This window comes from Mustela nivalis (assembly GCF_964662115.1).
Source record: "Mustela nivalis genome assembly, chromosome: 13".
In the NCBI taxonomy this organism is placed as follows: domain Eukaryota; kingdom Metazoa; phylum Chordata; class Mammalia; order Carnivora; family Mustelidae; genus Mustela; species Mustela nivalis.
The window spans coordinates 25,420,137-25,445,018 of NC_139032.1; the positions used below are offsets into that span (position 1 = coordinate 25,420,137).

Genomic DNA, 24,882 nt, shown 5'->3' on the forward strand with positions numbered 1-24,882 from the left:
TGTCAAATCACTATATAACCGAAACTAATGTAACATTGTGTGTCGACTATATTCAAATTTTTAAAAATGAAAGAAAAACAAATAAGCAAACATACATCTACCCCATGACATAACAATTTCATTCTTAAGTTTCTACCTAAGAGAAATTAAACATGTAAAGACTTGTACATGGATGTTCACAGCAGCATTATTCATAATTTAAAAAGTGGAAACAACCGGGGCACCTGGGTGGCTCAGTCGCTGAAGCATCTGACTCCTGATTTCAGCTCAGGTCTTGATCTCAGGGTTGTGAGTACAAGCCCTGCATTGGGCTCTAACACTGTGCAAGGAGGGTAGTTTTTAAAAAAAAAAAAAGGTGGACCGCCTTTGCTGCATCTCATAGGTTTTGGACTGAAGTGGAAACACCCCAAATATCCAAGTGATTAATGTGTAAATAAAATCAAATACAATGGAATACTATTAGTGATAAAAAGGGGGCGCCTGGGTGGCTCAGTGAGTTAAGCCTCTGCCTTCGGCTCAGGTCATGGTCTCCGAGTTCTGGGATCTGCTCGGCAGGGAGCCTGCTTCCTCCTCTCTCTCTCTCTCTCTCTACTTTCTCTCTCTCTGTGCCTACTTGTCATCTCTCTCTGTCAAATAAATAAAATCTTAAAAAAAAAAAAAAAGGAATGAAGTACCGATAGATGTTACAATATGAATGAACTTAAAAAAAAAATCAGGCTTAATGTAAGAAATCTCAAAAACCACATTCTTGTGATTCCATTTTTTTTAAAATATTTTATTTATTTATTTGACAGAGAGAGATCACAAGTAGGCATAGAAGCAGGCAGAGAGTGTGAGAGGGAAGCAGGCTCCCTGCTGAGCAGAGAGCCCAATGTGGGACTCGATCCCAGGACCCTAAGATCATGACCTGAGCCAAAGGCAACAGCTTAACCCACTGAGTCACCCAGGTGCCCCTTATGATTTCATTATATTAAATGTCCAGAACAGGCAAATCAATACAGATGATATAGCGGTTACCTAAGTTGGGGGAGGGTGTTAGGACAGAAGAGGTATGGGCAATAACTGGTAAGAAGTATGAGGTTTGTTATGGGAATGACAGAATTATTCTAAAACTAGATTACAGTAATGGCTGTACAATTCTGTAAATATACTAAAATCGGCTGAACTATACACTTTAATGGATAACTTTGAAGTATGTAAACTACATCTAAATAAAGCTGTGTTTTTAAAATATTTTATTTGTTTAAGTCATCTTTACACCCAACATGGGACTCAAACTCATGACCCCAAGTTCAAGAGTCATATGTTCTACCAAATGAGCCAGCCAGGTGCCCCTAAATAAAGCTGTTTTTTAAAAAAATCTTCTAATAGCCTTACTCAAAATGGCAAAAAAACAAAAACAAACAAACAAACAAAAAACCCACGAAATGTCTATCAACAGGAAAATAAATATACACATTATGATATCATGGAATACAATTTAACAATGAAAAGGTGCGCACAACAACATCAGTGAACCTTCAACATTCTGGGAGGGAAAGAGCCAGACCAAATAATAACATACTGTATGCTTTATTTCAAATAAAGAGGCTATTGCCCTATCCTCCTTCCTGGTTTATTATGCCAACCAAATAAGCATCTTTTTCTTGCTTATGCTGGATTGAGTTGGGTTTCTCTTACTTACAACAAAAGAGAGAGGGTTAATAAGTATACAAGACCAGTGCTCTAACCCCTGAGCTATGAAGCCAGGGTTAACAACACAAATAAGGGAAGTATCATCAAGACAAATAAGGGAAGGCGTGGGAACAAGAATGAGTTCAGGACACTGAAGAGTAGGAAACAGGTTGAGTTGCTTAGATAAAGCCAGATTTTAGGTGAAATTTTTAAAAACTATGTAGAATTTATTTGCTTTTAAATTTTAATGGGCTATTATTGCTGTTCTCCTGTGTTTCGGTAGTGTTAACTGTAGGGTTCAATTTTTAGCATCTAATATTTAATCACACATTGATCACTTATCATAATTTTAGAAACCAACAGAGTCAACTGTACTTTTCAGCTAATATAGTTAGGACCTAAAATGAATAAATTATTCATCCAAGCTCATATATCTAAGATAGACATGCAGGAAGCACTGTGCAACAAAAAGGAAATAGGGTATGGAGCCAGATAAGACCAGGTTTGTTCCCTATTCCCTCTCTCACCCAGTGCTTTTTATTTTTGATGTAATTTTTAAATACACAGACAGACTAGAAAACAAAATTTACATTGTGAAAAGCCTTTCTCCTATCCCAATAAGCCCTCCTTCCCCAACCCTTTGACAACCACTGTTACAACTTCTTGGGTACTCTTCTAGAGATAGTCTATTCGAGCATATTGAAGACTTGATCTTTAAGACCTTAAAACAGATGATGGCCACTAAAAATTTTAAAGCTACTAAATGGTACTAGAAGGACTGGGGCTGGGAAAGCAAGATAAGAGGGGAGCTAAAGAGAAGCCCTGCAGCACCAGTATTTAAAAAGGCAACATGTGAAAATTAAAAACACCTTTAAGGATCAAATAATGCTCCTCAAAAAGCATGATTCCTTAAGGCTTCTAAGAGGTATATACAAGCACCTATTTTTTATTTATTCTGCTTGTCTAGAATTCTTATGGGATGTTCTTGACTATACTGAAGAACGGATAGAGGAGTGGTGTAGCAGTGGCAACCAGCATTTCCTGGTCATTTAAGGAAGAAAAATTAATTGTTCCCATCCTCTACTCCTACAAATGCCAATTTTCTAATCATTTCAAGGTGAGAAAGATTACAAAGAAAGCACTGAGATTAATAACGTCATCAAGATGGATGGAGAAAGAAAAAGGAGAATGATGAAATCAACCTGAGAACAAGTTTAGTCAGCAGTTAGAGGAATATACAGAAGTTCAAGTACTCCTCATCACTAAGCAATAAAGTAAAAAAAAAACCCTTTTCTCTTTTGAATTTTATCCAGTAAACACCTGATTTAAGAAGAAATGGATGAGATGCACACTGTTCTCAACAGAGGTTAGGAATTTTAAAGTTCCTATGGAGGGGTGGAATCTCTTGGCATATGTAACAAATTACAGATGGAAAGAATAAGTCAATTATTGAGCATACATATAACAAAGACTTGTATATTTTTAGGAGTAGAAAGCAGATCTCATTTTAGACTTGAAATCAGACATTTTTCAGATTTATTTTTGGACTCTGAAAAAATTCTTCTAGATTCCTAGATTCATGGCATAAATGCTACAAAGCCTAAATATTCAAGTCCCAAGAAAGTGAGTAATAACTCTAATGAAATGGAATAGAAGTTTGGTATATTTTTAACAAGTATCAAGGAGAATGTGAATTACATGTTCTTTTGACCAATTTCTTAAAATAGTTAACATAGGAAATAAATTAGAATTAGATAGCATTTACAAAAGTAGAAAATGTCTTAATCATTAGGATTATTCAGAGTGAATTTTATTACATATCAAATTATTTATCAACAGAAGACAATCAGAACACAGCTCTAAAACTACAATGAAAGACAAAATATATGCTGTAACACCTATCTATGCTTGTTTAAATACAACACAGACTGAATACATTAAATACATGAGCTCCTGTCAGTTCGATTTTTTTTCCTCTTTCAAATCAGGAAAGAAGAAAAACCATGGCACAGTTTATAAAAATTATTTTTCCCTCCACTAACAGTTGCTGGCAGTCTCTTAGAAATAGGTGTACCATTTGAATATGCTTTCTTGTTTACACAAAGCTATCCTCCAAATAAGTCAATGGATTAAAAAAAATGGAATCAGTCCAAAAGTACATGTTTTTCACTTTCAAACATAAAATCAATACTCAGACTCTATTTGTGGTCATTTAAATTTTAATCTAAAAAATGGTGACAGTGGTTTTCAAATAAAAAGAATTTCCACCATCCATTTTAACATATTGATTTTGTGCTTCTGTTCATAGTTAAGGACTGTAATTTTAACATAGTGACAATTATTTAGATGTGGTTTTCTAGAGATGATTTCATTTCCCTAACCTGTCAAGTAAATACTTGAAACAGATTCAAAAATGGCCAAAAATCATACATGTATTATAAAGTAAAAACAAGAAACATCTCTGACCATTCAAAAAATCAACCGATGGAATTACTAACAAGAATACATATGTAACAGAACAGTGAAACTTTCAGATTAGTAGTCAAAATAACTCCAAACATTTTTTTATATCTTCCTCAATATTAGAAGATATTATAGTAGCTCCCAATTCTAAAAGGTTTGTAGGATCTGGTACTGGAGTCTTAAAAATAAAAGTGATCAATAGCCCTAGGAAGTTATGTGTAGGCTGCACTACCCTCTAATGGTGAATGTTAAAAGTAGTAAATGATCCATAGCTATAAACTACAGAATCACATCTTACCTCACAATTTCCATAATTCCAAAATATCTTGAGACATTGTTTCAGGATATCAGGATATTTTTAATAAATACTGGAGTGTTACATCACTTTTCCCTAAAATTTTAAGCTTACATGTGTAACCTTTTGGTGTGGGTGGGTGTGTACACACTCACAAATTAGGGTACTAAAGCCAAATAATATTATACCTCCTTCATGTGAATAATATTTTTATTCTACTGTAATGTATTTTATAACTTTATAATGGCCAGATCAACATGACTGAATTCATCCACAACAAATCTATGGGCTATCCTTTATACAGCTAAGTCTCAAAAAAGACTTACGGCCAAATGGTGAAGTATTATTCTTAAAATCATCAAATGTTTTCTAGAATAAAGATAGTTACAATAACACTTACCTCAGTCTTTTTACTAGTGGGATCTGTAAATGAAAAAAAATGATGAAAGTTCATTGAAGAAAATTACCATTAATATTTTATTAGTATTAATAATTATTAATACCCAATAGGTAAAAATATTTAAAGTAATTGAGAAGAATTTAAAAATCATAGTAAGAGTTACAAAAGTCCCTTGGGGGTTGTCTAAGATATCAGATTTCCCTCTCTAGGTATAAGATGTTAAATTTCAACATATAATTACTAATTTGCTCAGCTTAGGGACCGTATCTTGTAACTCAGTTAAATGCCACCCATACCACAGGGTATTATTAAATTTTAAACATTTGAACTCCAAATAATTTGGTATTTGGCTTCACATAATTTTGGGGGGACGAAAAGGGAATCAAATATGTCTAAGATGAAATCTCAAGGTAATACAACTGCAAAATTGTATAGAACACTACCTTTGTGGGGAAAAAAAAGAAGAATAGCATTTGTCATTTAAACCTCTTAGTTTATTTTAAAAATATACATCATAGTGTTTTGATAATACTGTAAAAAAATCTTAAAAATTGATGTATATTTATAAAATGAATAAAAGAAAGAAGGTAATATGAAATATACCCAGATTAAGCAAATCATTGATTCTGTAACAACACAGCATTTCTGGAAAGGGATTACAGAATGAGGAAAACTAAGACAAGGGAATCCACACAGATTCAAGGTTGAAACTAAACTACACAGAGGGAGCAAGTGTTCTTACTTAAATTAGAGATGACTGGGATATCTAATATTTAACATTGCTTCTTGTACATAGAAGAAAATTTATATTCTCAAGGACTAACAATAATTTAATAGAATAGCAATCTTATGACTGAGAATTTAAAACAGCTCTCTAAACCATCTGTTGATCAGAATAGGATCTAGAAGTATAATAAATGTCCAAATCCCAGGTTTCAGCTCAAACTACAAAATCCTATTTATTCCTAATTTCCTCTTTATTCCTAACATCATAGCCATTCTTCTAGTGTGTTTTACTTAGCATACAACGTGATGCCAGAACCTGAGAATCACGACTGCTTTAACCATATCTTGAAATAGTCGTCTACCTTCCTTTTAACAGTACTATACTGATGTCCTTCTTATTCTAATAAATTTACATAGCACTTATAATCAAACATATGAGAAATAAAGAAGTTTTTAAAAGCATTCTTTTCATGTTTCTGCCTAGTTTTTAATTATATTTTATATAAAATTTTTCTTGCCAAAATTGAAAACGCTAATATACATCTGACCTTTTAACCTCAAATAAGAAACTTAGTAAGAGAGGCAGACTAGAGGAAAAACAATCCTGATCCTTAAACCAAAGCAACATAATGCTCTAAATTTATTCCTAATATCACAGATAGGCTTGCTTCTGAAAAGAGTAAAGTATTTCACTGTGGGTTTTTTTTTAAATTATTGCTACAGTATTATTAATTCTCACAGAATAAATGCCCAATGTATTAAGGCTAAATTCATATGAGTCAAATAGATCAATCTGTCAATGAACAAACAACAGTTAATTTTGTCAGCAACTATTCTGACTGGCGTAAGCACAATGCTGTCCAAAAAAATTTTCTGTAAGGTATGTTCCATACCTGTGCTGTCTAATGTAGAAGCTACCAGCCACACGTAGCTGAGCATTTGAAATGTGGCTAATGTAACTAATGAATTTTTTTTATTTTAGTTCATCTTAATTAATTTGTATTTAAATTGCCACACATGAATAGTGGCTACCATATTTTACAGCACAGACAGGGTTTTCATGATTCCTCACATCAAAAACAATGTACTTTATGGTCTGTCTTCAAAAGTTTGGTGGATGGTGTAGTTTCCTTGTCTTTTCTGTTCAATAAAAAAATACATATGAGATTATAAAGTTACAAAATTTGCATTTTAATTTTCTAAGGTGTAGTTCCAGATAATTTGAAGAGGTTGACCAAAAATGGGTGAAATACTATTCTTGGTCTAGTGCAAGTCCATTTACTTTATAATGGCAATAATCATGTTTCAAGATGACTCAAAAACTACAATTTTTACTTTCAGTGAATTTTAGAAAATGGACAAATTCAGATACAAAAAGATAAATTTGTACTGAAATTTTATGGGGATTTAATGACTGTTTTTAAAATACCCCCCCCACATTCTTTCTTTCTAAACAGGTCTACATTTTTCACAATCTCAGTAACACATCACCAAAACAATTTTATTGTTTTTTATTTTAAAAATTAGCAAGGAACTTAAAACTTAAGTATACAAAGACTTAAAATAGTCTCTCTAGCATAATAGATTTTGTACATAAATTACCTTCAGATTGAAAATCTTTTAGTGATACTGTGAGAGGTTTGTCTTTTCCCTGATGAGTCTTTCTTTTATCTTTTTTATTCATAACCTTTGACTGAGTTGAAGCATTTTCAGCATTTTCATACTCCTAAAAAGAATTACCAATGATAATTAAGCTTGGTTTACCACTGGTAAAAAATCAATATACCATTATAGGTAATATATTAAAGTTTTATTTTTTTAAAGATAAACTGCAAATTTAAAAAATCAATACATGAAGCTAGCCAAATTGTATAAAAGGATAGTTTTTTTTTTTTTTTTAAGAGAGAAAGCACACATGCCAGTGGGGAAGGGCAAAGGGAAAGGGAAAGAGAGGATCTTAAGCAGGTGCCACTCTCAACACAGAGTCCGACGCAAGGCTGGATCTCATGACCCTGAAACGATGACCTGAGCTGAAATCAAGAGTCAGACACTTAACTGACAGAACCACCCAGGTACCACCCCCAGGGATAGCTATTTTTTATTTATATACTCAATCTCTTGCCTCTTAAACATTAAAATAAAAACAAAAAGCTATACTTTGTGGCTTATGACTTCTCCTAGTTGCCATCTCTTCTTTATTTCAGGACCAAACTTAAGACAATCATTTATAGTCGATTTCCTTTCTCACCACCTCCGCCAAATCTGGCTCCCCCTATTCTCTGCCACTAAAATTAAGGTCAACCTCCCCCACAATGCCAGATCCAAAGACGTTATTTTTTCAAACACCTCTTGGTTTTCTCAATACACTCTGAATACTCCTTAATCTCCTTCACTGGCTTCTCATTTCCAAACTCTTCTCACCATTATTCCATTCTTAAGATATTCTTTTGCTTTATACCCATTGTTCCTTGAAGTTTAAAGTTCTACCTATACACTGATTTTTGTATGTACAGACAATCAGCTGCACTGTTCAGTAAGCACAGCCCAACTAAATATGTTCACCCTGCCTGCCCTCCTGGATCCTCCAGTAAGTACCTTGTTTAATGCCACCATCATCTATACAACTGTGTAGACTAGAAACCTAAGTCACCTGTGTCTGCTTCCTGCAGACTTTATATACAAATCAGTCACAAGCTCTTGTGGAGTTTATCTCCTAAAGATCTCTTATATCTGTTCTGTTCTCTTCAGCCCTTCTGTCATTTCCTTATCTTCTTTTGCTGGACACTGCAACACCCTCTAATTTTAGCCCCTCAATTCATCTTCATGGCCACAGCATAAGTTTCTAAAACAAAAACCTGAAATCAATCTAAAAGTTAAAAATATTCAATAGTTCTCAGCCAACAGATTTATAAAGCCCAATCTCCTTAGCCTGGGGCATGAGATTCTTTATATCCTATCCTTCAGAAAGTGTCTTTAGCAACTTCAAATCAAAGATGCTATACTCTTCACATGCACGTATCCTGTACGTATCCCTGACAATGCCTACTTTCTCTGGCCTACACTTGACCTTTTAATAAACCTAGTTAAGACTCCTCTTTAATAATCCTTCTCTAAAGCCCATCCCCATCAAAGGCAAAGAAAAGTCTTCCATATTTCTGAATTCACACTGCACTGGGACCATGTCTTTATCTTTCTATGACATGCTTTGCACATTTTGGCTATTCAAAAAAATATTTAGCAAATGAGTAATAGAACAGAAAACAAAATGCCATCACAGGGGTGCCTGGGTGGCTCATCAGGTTAAGCATCCAACTCTTAATTTCTGAGACAGGTCCATAATCTCAGGGTCATGAGGCTCAGCCCCACATTGGGCTCCACACTCAGTGAGGAATGTGCTTGAGATTCTTTCCCTCTGCTCCTCCTCTCCATGTGCACTCTCTATTCTAAAGTAAGCAAAGAAAAAAAGAAAGAAAGATGGGGTGCCTGGGTGGCTCAGTGGGTTAAGCCTCTGCCTTCGACTCAGGTCATGATCTCAGGGTCCTGGGATCGAGTCCCGCATCAGGCTCTCTACTTGGCAGGGAGCCTGCTTCCCCCTCTCTCTCTGCCTCCTTGTGGTCTCTGTCAAATAAATAAATAAAATCTTTTTTAAAAAATGAAAGAAAATGCCATCCCAAACTTTAGTTCCTAAAAAAAAAAAAAAAAAAAATGCACTGAAAGAATTATAGTTATTTTATTGGAATACTGACTTAAAATTCAATTACTACATTAATGCAATCACATCAAACTAACCACTGCATACAATAAGAGTTCCTCCCTTTTCTGAAAGTCATTAATGTCTGATAGAACCAATGCTTTTGGGTAACAGACCTATGACCGTGCTAAGAAAACTGGTTGGGAGCATATTTTATCAGCACCATCTACATAGAGCAATATAGATCTAAAGATATAGTTAGTTCTTTTAGCTTTAGAATCTAGACATATATCTCATAACAATAAATTATTATGTGATAGTGCTCTATTTGATAAATTTTATCTCTGAATTAAGCAAGTCAGAACAACTTTTTTTTTATACTTTTCCAGTGTAACTTGAAAGTCCATTTTTTAAAAAGATTTTATTTATTTGATAGACAGAGATCACAAGTGGGCAGAGAAGGAGAAAGGGGGAAGCAGGCTCCCCGCTGAGCAGAGAGCCCAATGCGGGACTTGATCCTAGGACCCTAAGATCATGACCTGAGCCAAAGGCAGAAGCTTAACCTACTGAGCCACCCAGGCGCCCTGAAAGTCCATTTTAATAATTAAATAATACAAAAGCTCGCTGTATTCATTTTTCTAATTGCCAGTTTTGTGTTTAAATGGGCAACTAACAATAAGGATCATAGTTACTCTTGATTATTCAGGATAACACGAATAGGGACACTGAAAATGAAATGAACACATATTATATACAAAGTCTTTCATCCTTTTCCCTTGAAATACAAATAAAAAGCAAAAGCACCTGCTATAAATTTTAATTCCTCTCTTCCCTTCATCTTAAGTGAAGGAGCTAGTGTAAAGGCCTTTAACATGACCAGGGTCACTTATGACTACAATCACAAACTGAATATATTTTACAGACCAAAACAATTTCCAATGCATATAAAGAACTAAAATGTCAAATTATATGAAAATAATAAATGCTCAATTTAAATATAGAAACTGGAAGCCAACACTACCTTTTACTTAAACATTCCTATAGTTTCGAGCTGTACAATGCACTTCAGCACACAGCCCAATATTACAGTTTAGATAAAATTCAGAGTTCACAAAGTCAAAACATCAGGAATGGCCTCCCATTTAATTATCAGGTTATCTCCAGCAGAGAGTCTCTTAGTGGATGCCCATGTACTTATACTTACTTGGATTTTTAAATCTACTTATTTCCTGTGTTTTAAAAAATAAATTAAAATAAATCATCTGCTATTAATTTCATTTCCCCTCTTCTCTTCATCTTGGGTGGATGAATTTAAGGAAATATTTCAAATCACCAAAGTTCAGTTTGTTGCCTCTCAAAATCTAGGGAATAATCTTATTACAAAAAAATCTTGGAACACTAAAAATAATAAAATAAAATAAAGATGTTTAAAAAAATAAAAAATAAAAAGGCTCCAATCCACTGGGTATTGTACATAAACAATGAATCTTGGTGGGGGGGAAAACTGTAACAGGGCACCTGGGCAGTGCAGTCAGTTGAGCACCCAACTCTTGGTTTCCATGTGGGTCATGGTCTTGGGGTCATGGGATCAAGTCCCATGTTGGGCTCCATGCTCAGCACAGAGTCTGGTTGGGACTCTTTCTCCCTAGTCTCCTCCTCCCCACCCCTGCTCTCTCTCAAATAAATAGATACTACTTTTTTTAAAAGATTTTATTTATTTATTTGACAGATATCACAAGTAGGCAGAGAGAGAGGAGGGAAGCTGGCTCCCCACTCAAATCACGGGATCATGACCTGAGCTGAAGACAGAGGCTTTAACCCACTAAGCCACCAACCACCTCTAAATAAATCTTTTAAAAAATTATTTTTAAAAAACTTCTTAATAATAATTTGTTACAGTGGTGAATTTTTAGGATAAGCTTTAAATGGAGAACTCTTATACCATCTTTAGAAAGGCTGGTCCTAACCTCTGAACACTTAAACTTCTAAAATATCTAAATTAATAAATGTGTAAATACCTTTTTGTGTTCTTCATATTCTAATTTACTTAGCAACAATGCCTTCTCAAGATCTGCTTCAAACATTTCAGATGTCAGCTAGAACAAAAAGAAAGTTTCACGATTATGCCACACTAGCCATATAACCATGACAATATATACAGGAAAGGGAAACAAACACATTAAAAAACAATCTGGGTTCTCCAAATTTATCTGTCCACGCCAAAGTAGAGAACCTTGTAGTTTTCAGAAGATACAAAAGCAAACTTCCAATTTTGAGGTTTCTATTTCCCTATTCACTGTCAATGATATATTACACATCACATTTTTTTCTTTAGTAAAAAAAATTTTACAAAGAAATTGACACTATATTAGAAGTCAACGATGGTGTCCAGTTTAGGACACAGAAAATTTTAATAGTGACCTCCACTCAAAAATGTAACTGAAAAATAATAAACATTATAAAACATACCATTCCCTTAGTATAAGTAATCCACAGAGGTACAGAAACTTTAAATAAGGTGACCAAATGTTCTGGTAGATCTCTGATGTTACAGAATAATTTATAGTGTGCCTTTCTACCTCCATCCTTTTATATGATTGTCCAAACTTTAAGGTCATCTAATATAATAAAAAATAATTCTTTAATTTGTGATCTTTTGGTTCCTCTTTCCCACTACTCAAAATCATCTTAATTTCTTACAATCTAGCTCCTACTATCAACTGATCAAATTACTCTCCAAAATTACAAGACAGAATCGCTATGGTAGCTGAATGAAATTTTGGTTTCTACCATTGGAGAGAAGGTTATAACTGCAGCTGAATACAGGAGAGTTGCCACATGACAGGAGTAAACTTCCTAGATTTGTATACATGGATGTGTCAACCTACGTGGACTAGATACTAAAGGCAAAAATTTAGTGGACATGTCTAGTGTTTGTCCAGAATCCCCTCCTTTTTTCCTGTGAATAGCTATACTTCACCCCAATGCCCTGTGATTCTAGTAGGACAGCCAACCACATAACCCTGTATACCACCCATCACCAAACCCACACAAACATCCAAACTACCATCATCAAGGACAGGGTGGTGGCAAGGAATTCAACACTTTTTTGATGTACTAGGAATTAAATTTTGAGAACAAATACAAAGCAAGTGGTGTTTGATTATCTGATGTGACAGCCTCTATAAGTGAGCATACTAGTTCTACTGGTTCACATCTCTAAGCACTCCAGAATGTTTAAGCTTCCATCTCCCCCAAGGCACACTTTAGTTCTTAATTCAAATCGGTGAATCCTTTCAACAAATTACTTCAGCCAACAGTAATCGGAATTATTTCTATTGCTTAATGACAAAAAAATCTAAACTAAAACAGAAACTGACTCCAAAAAGGAATGATTTATTTCCAAGGAATAACTTAAAAATTAGAAAAATGTAAACACTGGATACCATGAACTAAAGTTTTGTTTTGTTTTTTTTTAAGATTTTATTTATTTACTTGACAGAGGGAGATCACAAGTAGGCAGAGAGGCAGGCAGAAAGCGAGGGGGAAGCAGACAGCCCAGTGCAGGGCTCGATCCCAGGACCCCGGAATCATGACCTGAGCCGAAGGCAGAGGCTTTAACCCACTGAGCCACCCAGGTGCACCTGAACTAAAGTTTTTATTCCTAAGTTATCTCTTTGAAAGCATCTCATCTAAACCTACACTAAGACAACAAAAAGAAAGGGGAAAGATTACATTTATCACAGAAAAAACTAATCTAACTCAGAGAAAAATGCAATTAGAATTAAAATGGTAAATAAGGCTATATAGCACTAGAAAATACGGTTAAACCCAGAGTAAACTGTACATATTTCTATAAAACTAAAATGAATTGAAGAATTAATCCAAGTTAGTAACCATCAAGAAAAAGTAGTAACCTTCCAAATATTTATAATACAAGAGATATTCAAAAACAGTATGTTATAAAGTAAAAAAGAATTGGATTCATCTTAGCATTATACAAAAAATTTTACATCAGGGGTACCTGAGTGGTGCAGTCCACTGAGCATCAGACTCTTGGTTTCAGCTCAGGTTGTGATCTCAGGGTCATGGCACTGGGCCCTCATCAGACTCCACAATCAGCGCAGAGTCTGCTTAGGATTCTCTCCCTTTCCCTCAGGTCCTCCCCGCACCCCTGCACACTCTCTCTCTAAATAAATAAATCTTTAAAAAAAAGTAAAGTTGGGGCGCCTGGGTGGCTCAGTGGGTTAAAGCCTCTGCTTTCGGCTCAGGTCATGATCTCAGGGTCCTGGGATCGAGTCCCGCATCGGGCTCTATGCTCAGCAGGGAGCCTGCTTCCTCCTCTCTCTCTGCCTCTCTGCCTACTTGTGATCTCTGTCTGTCAAATAAATAAAATAAAATCTTAAAAAAAAAAAAAGTAAAGTTGACATTAATTTCTCCTAAACTTAAAGCAAACAGAGTATAAAATATTTCTTTGTAAGTAAAGTTAAGAAGTCATCCCAACACAGATAAAGTAACAAAACTATTTGTTTATTCTGATCAAAGCCAGTTCAATTTACCACTGAACTTTTAATTCATATTAATGACATTTTACATTTGTAGAAAGGGAATTTAATATTATTTCCAATATGTTAGATATTCTGACTGATATTCCAAAAATTAGTTAATAAGCAGGAGAACAGATTAAAGAGTTGGGAGTCAACTAGAAGATATCAGTATTCTTTTTCCTATTAACTCAGGAACTTAAATATTAAAGTAGCTGATTGTAATAGCATGAAAAAAACTGAATGAAACTTTTAAAGTGAAAAGTCTCCTTAACATTTGGTTCCAAATGCAGCAGTTCAGAGCTTTTAATTTTTAACACAAACTAGTATACAAGGAAACACAAGTAGGCAAAAATGATTTAAGTTTCAATTAAATCTTTAAAAGCTAGAACAAATTTTCCAAAAATGTCCATATGATCAATCAACTAATAAGATAATAGACAACCTTCTACGTGTCTTGCTTGTAGGGCTTTAAAGCAACTTCTGCCCTCAAAGAGTTTCTGCTCCAGTTGTGGACAGAACACTAACACATACGAAGCACAGGAAATAGAATAAAATATTGAAAATGCTACAAAAGTGGAGGAAAAAAACATACATGACAAATAAAATTCAGAGAGGCATACAGAAAATACACTGTTTGTCCATAAATGGTAGATATAATTTGGAGAGGTAGAAAAAGGAATAGAAGAATTTCAGAAGAGCCAAGTGATACTATTATTAAAAATATGATATTAAAAATAGATGCATTATGGGATACACCAAAGAAAGGGGATACCTGATAAAGTGTGAATTCAATAGAGAGAAATGTAGACAAAACCTAGGCTTTGGGAGAACACTTAGGTATATCATTTAAATTCCAATTCCATGTATGTTAACTGACCTTGGGCAAATTACATGATTTCTATAAATATGAGTTTCTTCATATATAAAAAGGAAATAGAAATATCAACGTACAGGGCAGTTTTAAAGATTTAAAGCTATTAATACATGTTAAGTGCCTAACCCAGTGCCTGCCTGTCACAAGACGCACATACAGTACATTGGAATTCCCCTCCTCTACAATGGAGAATAGTGGAAAATGAGGTTGCTTAGGTAGGGCAGAATTAGACTCCTGGCACTCCCTAAAAAGTAGGGACTCAGGACAGATGAAAGAGAATTGCTGGTGAAAGTAATTTTAAAGAATTAAACTGGAACATCAGAAAAACAAAGGCTTAGAATCAATGTGTTTGGCTAAACATCTGTAATCTCAGCATACAGAAACTTGAACCAGAACACAAAAGTGCAGAAAATAAAGAAGGCTATATCCTAGAAAAGAATGACCAAGTTTTAGAACACTGACTGAATATGAAATATGAAAAAAGAATCAAAGATAAGATTTGTGATCCTAGATAAGAAAATGATAGCACAACACAAAACAATAAGAGAAAGAAAACATGATTCTAAATTCTCTAAACATATCTCACAGTGTTAATCATAAGACTACTATAAATATAGTTGTCAACCTAATTCATCAGTACATGTACAGACAGAATTGAGAGGGGGGACAGTCTGAGCCTAAAAGACAAGTACCAGGGCAAGAAAATGCAAAACCACCATGATTTTTTAAAAAGTATCTTCTATTAAGTCTGCAGATTGAGATTTCCGCAGCACTTGCGGGGAGGAGGAAAGGAAGACAAAGAAGAAATAGTAGGCACTGCAATGCCTACAAGACTGAAGAAGAGAAGTGCCCAAGAAGGAGCACTTCAGATCCTTCTTCAGTTGGCTTCCTTCATTGCCCACTCCCACTCCCCATCTAGCAGTAAAACATGTTTTTTCTATTTAAAAAAACCTATAGCTCAAGGGCTTATGATCAGTTAATATGAAGAACCAATGAAAAATGAAAAGGCCAGCAAGTCTTTTGGAACTAGATCTAAAAAAATTAATTTGTAAGTCTAAGTTCCATAACAATTTTACCCATTTTACATCCAAGCAAAACAAATTCCAAATGAAGAGTTACTCCTCATTTCCCACAGGCATCATGGGAACAGGATTTTGTAACACAACACAGACACCATTCTGAAGACAATCTAATGCTTACAGCCAATTGCTTCTTTAGCCACAACAGCAGCACTGCCCTGTGGTCCTCTAACTCCATGAGCTTCAGAGTGTGGACCACATATCTTTCACTAATTGGGAAGGCAGAATTATTTTCCCAAAAATCTTCTAATATTCTTATTGAACATTACAATTTTAAAGGCTGTCAACCTTCTACAAAAACTGGATCTGCGTGTACACACTAATTATTAGGTTCAGCTTATTTTGATAAAGTATCTTCATGTCTTCTAAGTGTTGTTCACATTTTTTAAATCTGCATATTTGTTGTATGCTTTATTACGCCACCCAAGTAACAAAAATGGTTTAATGATTTACTGAAGGATTAAAAGTAGGAAGGAAAACAGAACTGTAAATAATGCTACTTATAGAAACACCATGAATTGTTAAGTGAACAGAACTCTAACACAGTGAATATAGAACATAAATCTGTATGTGTCAGACTATACATTATAAGTAGAAATTTATGATAGTGAGCATTTGAAATTATGATAGTGAGCATTTGAAATTTTGATTTATTGAGTCAATATATTTGTTCCTAGCTGCCTGCTATGAAACATGGTCAGACCAGTGGCCTGAAGACACCATATTTTTGTTTCACTTTCGAAGCACAATAACTTGTATAAGTCTTTCCAGAACAAGCACCACATAATGCTTTTTCCAGAACAAAGGTGATGGACTTTTTTGCTAAAGAAAGAGCCAAAAAATACAGAGGATTTATGAACTTGCACTCCTTATAGGGAAACAAGCGCAAGTTAAAAAATTGCCAAGGGACTTCTTATACCAGCCATGAGGTTAATGACAAATATCACAAATCACAAACAAACAAAAAACATAACAAGCTATTGGCAAAACACCTTTATCAGATGGACCGGAGGTTTCACTGTACAAGAACAATTACGATTGTGCACATGCTGATACTTCACTTTAGAGCTGGACAAAACCAGTTTCAATACGATACTGAATCAATAAGAGGAAGAAATATACAATGATATTTTATCAGTTTATCACTAAAAAATCCGTGAGTAGAAATTTTTCTATTCAGTTAATTTGCTTTTGAGCCATGATGCGGACTTAACATAAAGTCCACCAGAATCAGCAATACCAATGTATCATGAATAAAGGAAAACAACATCTACACAGAGGTTTATTCCCAGGCAACAGATACTGGTGAAGAGGACATTTCTTGATCTTAATTGATTTTTTTTTAAGATTTATTTATTTATTTATTTGACAGAGATCACAAGTAGGGAGAGAGGCAGGTGGAGAGAGAGATTGGAGGAAGCAGGCTCCCTGCTGAGCAGAGAACCTGACATGGGGCTTGATCCCACGACTCTGGGATCATGACCTAAGCCAAAGACACTTTAACCCACTGAGCCACTCAGGTGTCAGGTGTCCCTTAACTGAGTATTAAAAGAAGAAGCAAAAATTATAAATATAACTAAATCAAAGCCACGAACTATTCATCTTTTTAAAAAATGGCTTTACTGAGATATAATTAACGTATTTCATATATCACATAAAATTCACCCATTTCAAGTGTGAAGCAAGTACCACTTTTGATGCATACAACTCTGCAAAGAAAAAGGAAATATAAGACTATCTTTCCATGCTGAAGTACACTGGGACACATACAAGTCTGTGAGAGGGAAAATGAGATAGAAACAGTTCTTTAAACACTAATAGTGCTTTAAAGATTATCTCTACAATTTCCAGCAGTTTCATAGCATACCTCAGCAAAACACACAGTATCCTGAATAGCCTGAACCTATCCTTTCAGGGTTAATGTGTCACAATTTTTTAAAATTTTTTTTTATTTTTTATTTTTTTTTAAAGATTTTATTTATTTATTTGACAGAGAGAGATCACAAGTAGGCAGAGAGGCAGGCAGAGAGAGAGAGAGGAGGAAGCAGACTCCCTGCTAAGCAGAGAGCCCGACGCGGGACTCGATCCCAGGACCCTGAGATCATGACCTGAGCCGAAGGCAGCGGCTTAACCCACTGAGCCACCCAGGCGCCCGTCACAATTTTTAATGTTAAGGAAAACATAAAAATTAAGATCAAAATGTAGTCCAGAAGTTGGTCTATATTGGTCTTTTAATGAGTAAATTCAACTATTTACATTTATTAAATGAAATGTCTATTATTGTTTTTATACCTTATTTCAAAGGCTTCCTTGCATATTCCTGGGCTTTGTTACTTTGCTTATATGGACGAGGTTTAGCTTTTTTTCTTCAACTGACTTTAAGCTCATAGAATGAAAAATTGTTCTCTTTAAAATATAAAAAAAAAAATCACACTTGGAACTATGTATCTTGTTCCCATTTTGAAAAATTTTAAATACCCACTGGCTTCTCCAACCAATTTCCTTCCTAATTTTCGTATTCACTTTAGACAAATTTTTCACGTGAGTCGATTTCTCTTTAACAAGCATTTACAATCACAACTTAAAGTTAATTCTGCACTAAATTGGTTTCAATGCTTGCCACTGGTGTTTTCCAATTGTTGTGCTCTTTATTTAGATTTGCCTTTTAATTGGCAGGAGCATATTTCAGAAGAGTTTGCAGAAAGGATACTGGTGGTATGCCTCCTTAGCCCTTTCATATCTAGAAATGTATTTCTTTAGCCTTCAAAAAATGACACCTTGGCCAGATATGGAACTTTTGGTCCTAGCATTTCAATTCTGGCATTTAAAGTAGCCAGCCTGATTTTTCATCTTGTTTTCTCCCATGTGTAGGTATATATACATACAGAGTATATATATGTATGTATACATACATATATACACACACATATGTACACACACACATATATATACACAGAATACTATTTTGTCTCTCATTCTTGAAATTAGAATCTTTTTAAAAGTCTTTTTTAAAGTTTTCCCAAAAAAGTCTTTTAAAAAGGCTTAAATTCTCGGGGCACCTGGGTGGCTCAGTGGTTAAGCCGCTGCCTTCGGCTCAGGTCATGATCTCAGGGTCCTGGGATCGAGTCCCGCATCGGGCTCTCTGCTCAGCAGGGAGCCTGCTTCCTCCTCTCTCTCTGCCTGCCTCTCTGCCTACTTGTGATTTCTCTCTGTCAAATAAATAAATAAAATCTTTAAAAAAAAAAAAAAGGCTTTAATTTTTTCAAGCTCAGACTGGAGAACTTTACTTAGCTTAGGAAAATTTCTATCAGTATTATCTTTGTTTTTTTTTAATTATTTATTTTTAGTTTATTAACATATAATGTATTATTCGTTCCAGGGGTACAGGTCTGTGACTCGTCAGTCTTAACACAATTCACAGCACTCCATATCCATAGCACAATCCATAGCACATACCCTCCCCAATGTCCATCACCCAGTATCAATATTATCTTTAATGACTGCCTCTATTCTGATTGTTGTGGGGACACTAATTATGCCTCTGTTGGATTTCACTTCTGTGTTCCAATCTATCATGCTGATTATATTGGCAAAATATAGCTCAAATTTCCTCCATACAACTGACTCAATCTTCTTCAGTGTATAGTCTGTTCTAATGAATGTTCTAATGAAACTTTTAATTCTGCTATGATTTTATTTCCCTAATTTTTTATTTCACCCACCTCCCTCCCTTTCAATTTCTCTTGTCCACTTTTCATCTCAGTCTATCACCTCACCTTGCTTTATAACATTACTAACCTCCTTGACTTTTACAAGATGCTCTAGCCCCTGGGTTTTTATTAAAGCAAAAGAACAGGTAGTGTCTACAATCAATTTTCGCTTCCTGTAATAAATTTTTTCCAAGTATACTTTCACTTTGGACACTAAGTACAATGTTCTTTTCCTTTCGTGGGGCACAAACTGCTTCAGTTGATGTGAGATCAACTAAGATCCAGTGTTTGCTTACATGGAGAAGGAATGGATGCTTCATTACTGTCCACCTAGCTGCTATTTAACACCAACTCTGATTTTATGCTCAAGCTTAAATGATGTCAACTTACCTTATTGCCTTGATGATTTAAGAGTAGGAAAGTTTGTCTTAGCAAAATTTCTCTTTTGTGTTTGAAATAAGTAGTCACATAACAAACAAGCTTTCTACAGCCATCTCTCTGTCTTATCTCCCTCAATACTGGAATTTCTCATTGTGTTATTCCTTTACTGTGTCAGGGAGAACACCCACCATACTATGTGCTTTCTGCCTAGTCTAGTCACTCCCTGGTTCCTACTTTTAAAATCTGTTATGCCACATAGTAAAATAGATTCCAAATGGTTTACTATCCATCTGTTCCAAAGCCTGCCCTTATCTATTCTTTACTTACCAATATAATTATCTGAGGATCTACTCTATCTCCCAAGACCTTGATTATTTTCCTGCAAGTGAGAATTCCAAATATGGTATCAGGTTTTCCTAAGTGACCCATCAAGAGTATACCCAGCAGAAATCCTCTGAAGTTCCTGAGCCTGGGATAACATTCTTGTACAGGGTAAGAGCCAAGTCAACTATTTCCTTTTCATAATTACCTGGTCATTTTGGCAGCATTCAGAGGGGGCAGGAAGAAGGGCAATCAAATATCTGTGCTCAAGTTCCCACATTACATGAAATTTATTTTGGTGCAAATTTGAGTAGTTTTCCTTCATTAATTTTCCAGTGCCCAAAGTGAGAGAAATTCTCTCTGGTGAAGATACTGGTCAATTCTATTACTGTCTAAACAAGTAGATTATTACATTTATACTTGTAAACCGGAAGAATCTGTCATAATGAATGCTACAGAAGGAAAAAAGAAATAATCAAATAAAAACTAGAGGTTCTGGGTGCCTGGTGGCTCAGTGGGTTTAGCCGCTGCCTTCGGCTCAGGTCATGATCCCCAGGTCCTGGGATCAAGTCCCGCATCGAGCTCTCTGCTCAGCAGGGATCCTGCTTCCCTCTCTCTCTGCCTGCCTCTCTGTCTACTTGTGATCTCTCTCTGTCAAATAAATAAATAAAATCTTAAAAAAAAAAAAAACTAGAGGTTTTAACACAAGATGATTTATCCAGTATACCACTGTCTGGAAATATCTTTTAAGCAGCATTTTTGCACAGGTCTCGTGTAATAATTGACACTATTGATGATGCACCTAAGGCATTACAAAACCCTAACAAAAATGTTATAACTAATATAGTTTTTGTCTTAAGAGTGCAGTTTAGATGTTCTAATTCTTTCAAAACTGGTAACCAAAGCATGATGGGTATAGTACTCTACTAAACCAAACATCTGCTAGAACAATACCTATTCCCAACATATCAACTGCCAGTTTCACAGGTAAGCAAATAAATTACTATTCATTTCCCATACATACAGCATCTCCTAGAGTACATTCCAGGGTTAGTATGTTATTTTCCTGAACAGCACACACACCAGAACTGATTGATCTTAAAAATCATCTATTTTGTTTTGTTATTAATAATATTTATTTAACAGAAGCACAATGTGTCATGTAAATAGGTTAAAGAAATTAACAAATGCCATAAACTATTGTACATCAAAGTTGAAAACAAGGGGGCGGCCTCGGTGGTTCAGCAGCTTAAGCATCTGTCTTTATGATCCCAGGGTCCAGGGATAAAGCCCTGCATCGGGCTCCCTGCTCAGCGGGGAGTCTCCTTCTCCCTCTCCCTCTGCTCCTCTCCTCTGCTCATGCTTTCTTTCTCTCAAATAAACAAATAAATAAATTTTTCCCAAAAAAGTTGAAAAGGAAATCTTCCCCTTTAAAGTCTTCCTTTTTTTTTTTAAAGATTTTATTTATTTGACAGAGAGAGATCACAAGCAGGCAGAGAGGCAGGCAGAGAGAGAGGAGGAAGCAGGCTCCCTGCCGAGCAGAGAGCCCGATTCGGGGCTCGATCCCAGGACCCCGGGATCACAACCTGAGCCGAAGGCAGCGGCCCAACCCACTGAGCCACCCAGGCGCCCCTAAAGTCTTCCTTTTTGAAGCAAAATTGTAACTGAGTATTTTTAACAAGAGACCTTGGACCCTACAAATATTTTTTTTTACCTGAAATAATTTAATCCTGTTATTTTACCTTCCCAATCTCTCCCCCATTTGTAAAAAGGCAGATGAAGTGAAAACTCACAAAATAACCGCTTTGAATTACCAAAGGTAACAAAATAATAAATGTATCAATTTTTTCTTAGTGGATGAAAAACAGAACCTCTTATTAAAAGTACAAAGATGTGTGAATTAATCCAATATAAAATGCTCCTCAGAACAGTGGTGTCATGGACTCAGATGCACTAACATTTTAAAAATGCATAAATTCACTGAAATACAAAGCCAAATAATCCGATTTACTTAACTGTACCTGCTCATCTCTTTGCCTCCACTCTTGCCAATTTTCTTCTCGTGAATCCTTCTGCACTGGGTTTGGTAATGAAAGCTCATGTTGAGCATTACAAATGGCATGGGAGGATTTCTGGGGAATTTTCTTAAAAGCAAGATTCCTGAGCTACGAAACAAACAAAAAGCATATTAAAGTCAGTCTACCAATTCTGGAATACTAATGATTTTTTTGGTAAGTTAAAAAAATTTTTATATTCCAAATACTATTCCATTCATTATGTTCTCAGAATCACTGTGTTCTTAATCTTTGTAAAATATTAATTTCATCGTATTTAGATAACATTGGTGGGTTTGAAAATGGATTGTATTCTATTATACCATCATTTTAATGATTCTGATTTACTTAAGAAGTTTATAGGAGTAGAAAACAGTATAACAAGTGTGCTTTTGACTATGCAGTACACCTGAAACTAATATGGCATTGTAAGATTTGTGGTAAGCATAGTATAATGGATAAATTTGTTGAATCACTATATTATACACTTGAAATTAACATAGCATTGTGTCAACTACCCTCAAATAAAAGAAAAAAAATTTTAATGGGATAATGATAATATAATTTAATGCACCGATTACCTTAAAGGATTGTTGTGAGGAATAAAGGACTCAATAAAGGCAGAGTGCTTAAAATATGCCTTTCTTATAATTAACATTATAAATTTAAGATATATATATATATATATATATACAACATATATCAACTCTACTTAAAAAAAAGGCAATATCATGGATTAAAAAAGATTCAAGTTAAATGGCTTACAAATTTTACAGTTTAAATAGTGAGAGAAAGTACTTTGGTAGTCCTTAAAAATACAGGGCCTAGTCCACAAAGTAACATAATGAGCTAAAACTGGACCAGCCAAACCACTCCCAACAAAGTGTCATCATCATCACCATCATCATCTGAGATGCAGTAGTTCGAACGGTGAGAGGTTATTATGGATTGCATTGTAATCCCCCAAAAGATTTATCTTAGGCCTGAAAAAAGCAGGGTTTCTGTGAATGTGACATTATTTGGAAAATGAGATCTCACAGATGTCATCAAGGTACCTCATGAGGGGTTACACTGAATGAGAGTGGGCCTAATCCAATACAACAGTTGTCCCTATAAGAAGAGGTGAAGACAGAGATACACAAACAACTCCAAGTAAAAGCAAAGGCAAAGACTGAAGTGACACAGCCATGAGCCAAGGAATGCCAAGGACTGACAGCCACAAGGAGTAGGAAGAGCCCAGGAAGACCACACAGTCTCACAGACAGCCTGGTCCTTGCAGACTCCTTGGTTTGGACTTCTGCTTACAGTGGGAAAGTAGACATAAACAGTTATAATTTTTACCTCATTTGCTTCACTCTGTTGCTGTTCCTTCTTTTTTCTTCTTTTTTCTCTCTTTTTCTCATTTGTAGTTGATTTGCTTGCTTGAGACTTTCCAGTATTCCGACCTTTGCCTTTTCCAGGCTCAGAATCAGAACCACTGCCACTATCTACTTGCAATAGGGCAAAACGAGAAGCAGTAGTGGGAACAGAACTAAGTACTGCTGAGGCCATTGTAAAGATTTCTATTTTAAGATATTTCTATCAAGAATAATTCCTGTGGGGAGGGAAAAGAAGGGCCAGATGAGTAAACATAATCAGTAAAATATGTTCTAGATTCTAGAACAGTGTTAAACACACACACACACATACACACACACACACACTTCCCCTGACACTGGATTTAGTCATATTTGGATTCATACCCACCTACTGGCAATAACATTCTTTTTTGAGTAAACAATATAAAATTGTATAATATAAAATAGAAAAAAGGAGACTGAGATTTCACAGACTATTGCAAGTCTACCACGAATAAAATGTATTCATTTTTCCAAATATGGTTTTTTAAAACTCATTATTTTCTTCTTTTAAATATACTGCTAATAATATATACATATTTACAGAGAACACCCTAAATCAATATGGAGCGGTAGGAATATTTTTCACTGACACAGAGGCCCTTAGTCCAACTCTATGTTCATCTCTAACTTTCAAGAGGGGGAAAAAGGAATAGAAAAGGAAGAACACTCTTATCATACACAAAATATTGCCTTAAATTTGATTCTGGAAACTACTACTAAGTCACAGAACTGACATCAGAACAGAGAACCTCTATTTCCTCAACCAAAGGATACTTATCAAAATCACATTCCACATTATCTTCTGCTTCATTAGTTTCAGTGTACCCTGAGAGACCTTTTAGACTCAGGGTATTAAAGGTCCTATAGTAATATCTCACCCAAATCATTAATTTAGTTTTACAGAGGAGGCAACTGGTGCTTGGACTGGATAAGTGACTTGCTTAAGGTCATTCTGCAAGTTAGAGGCAGAGTCATGACCTAAACCTAGGTTTGTTGAACTCTGCTCTCCAAGTTCAAAGTAAGTTCAAAGTAACTACAAGAAGACTCTGTGCTCTTTCCATTCAAAAAGAAACAGATTGTGAAACTCAGAAATTGGTTCATTTTATTTTGAAATGTATCAAGTACACAACCGAATAAAAATTGTTTGTAAATAAATGAACACTCCAAGATCCCAACACTAAGATTAAGAAAATTTTAACCATTTTGGAGGGGGGGATGTTGGGAGGGCCTGGTGGTGGTTATTAAGGAGGGCACATACTGTATGGAG

The 24,882-nt window shown here is 35.1% G+C and overlaps 1 protein-coding gene across 3 annotated transcripts in view; it reads right to left on the reverse strand.

Moving 5' to 3' along the window:
* The window catches only part of GKAP1 (G kinase anchoring protein 1), a 79,672-nt gene that overhangs the window by 44,567 nt on the left and 10,223 nt on the right, over positions 1-24,882 (reverse strand). For all 3 annotated transcript variants that reach the window (XM_082695259.1, XM_082695261.1, XM_082695260.1), the window contains exons 3-7: positions 23,557-23,809; positions 22,183-22,326; positions 11,268-11,345; positions 7,161-7,284; positions 4,833-4,855 (exon numbers count right to left, since the gene is read on the reverse strand). In XM_082695259.1, coding sequence (XP_082551385.1) covers positions 4,833-4,855; positions 7,161-7,284; positions 11,268-11,345; positions 22,183-22,326; positions 23,557-23,766 — 579 coding nt within the window. In that variant the 5' untranslated portion in view covers positions 23,767-23,809. The remainder of the gene's footprint in view (positions 1-4,832; positions 4,856-7,160; positions 7,285-11,267; positions 11,346-22,182; positions 22,327-23,556; positions 23,810-24,882) is intronic.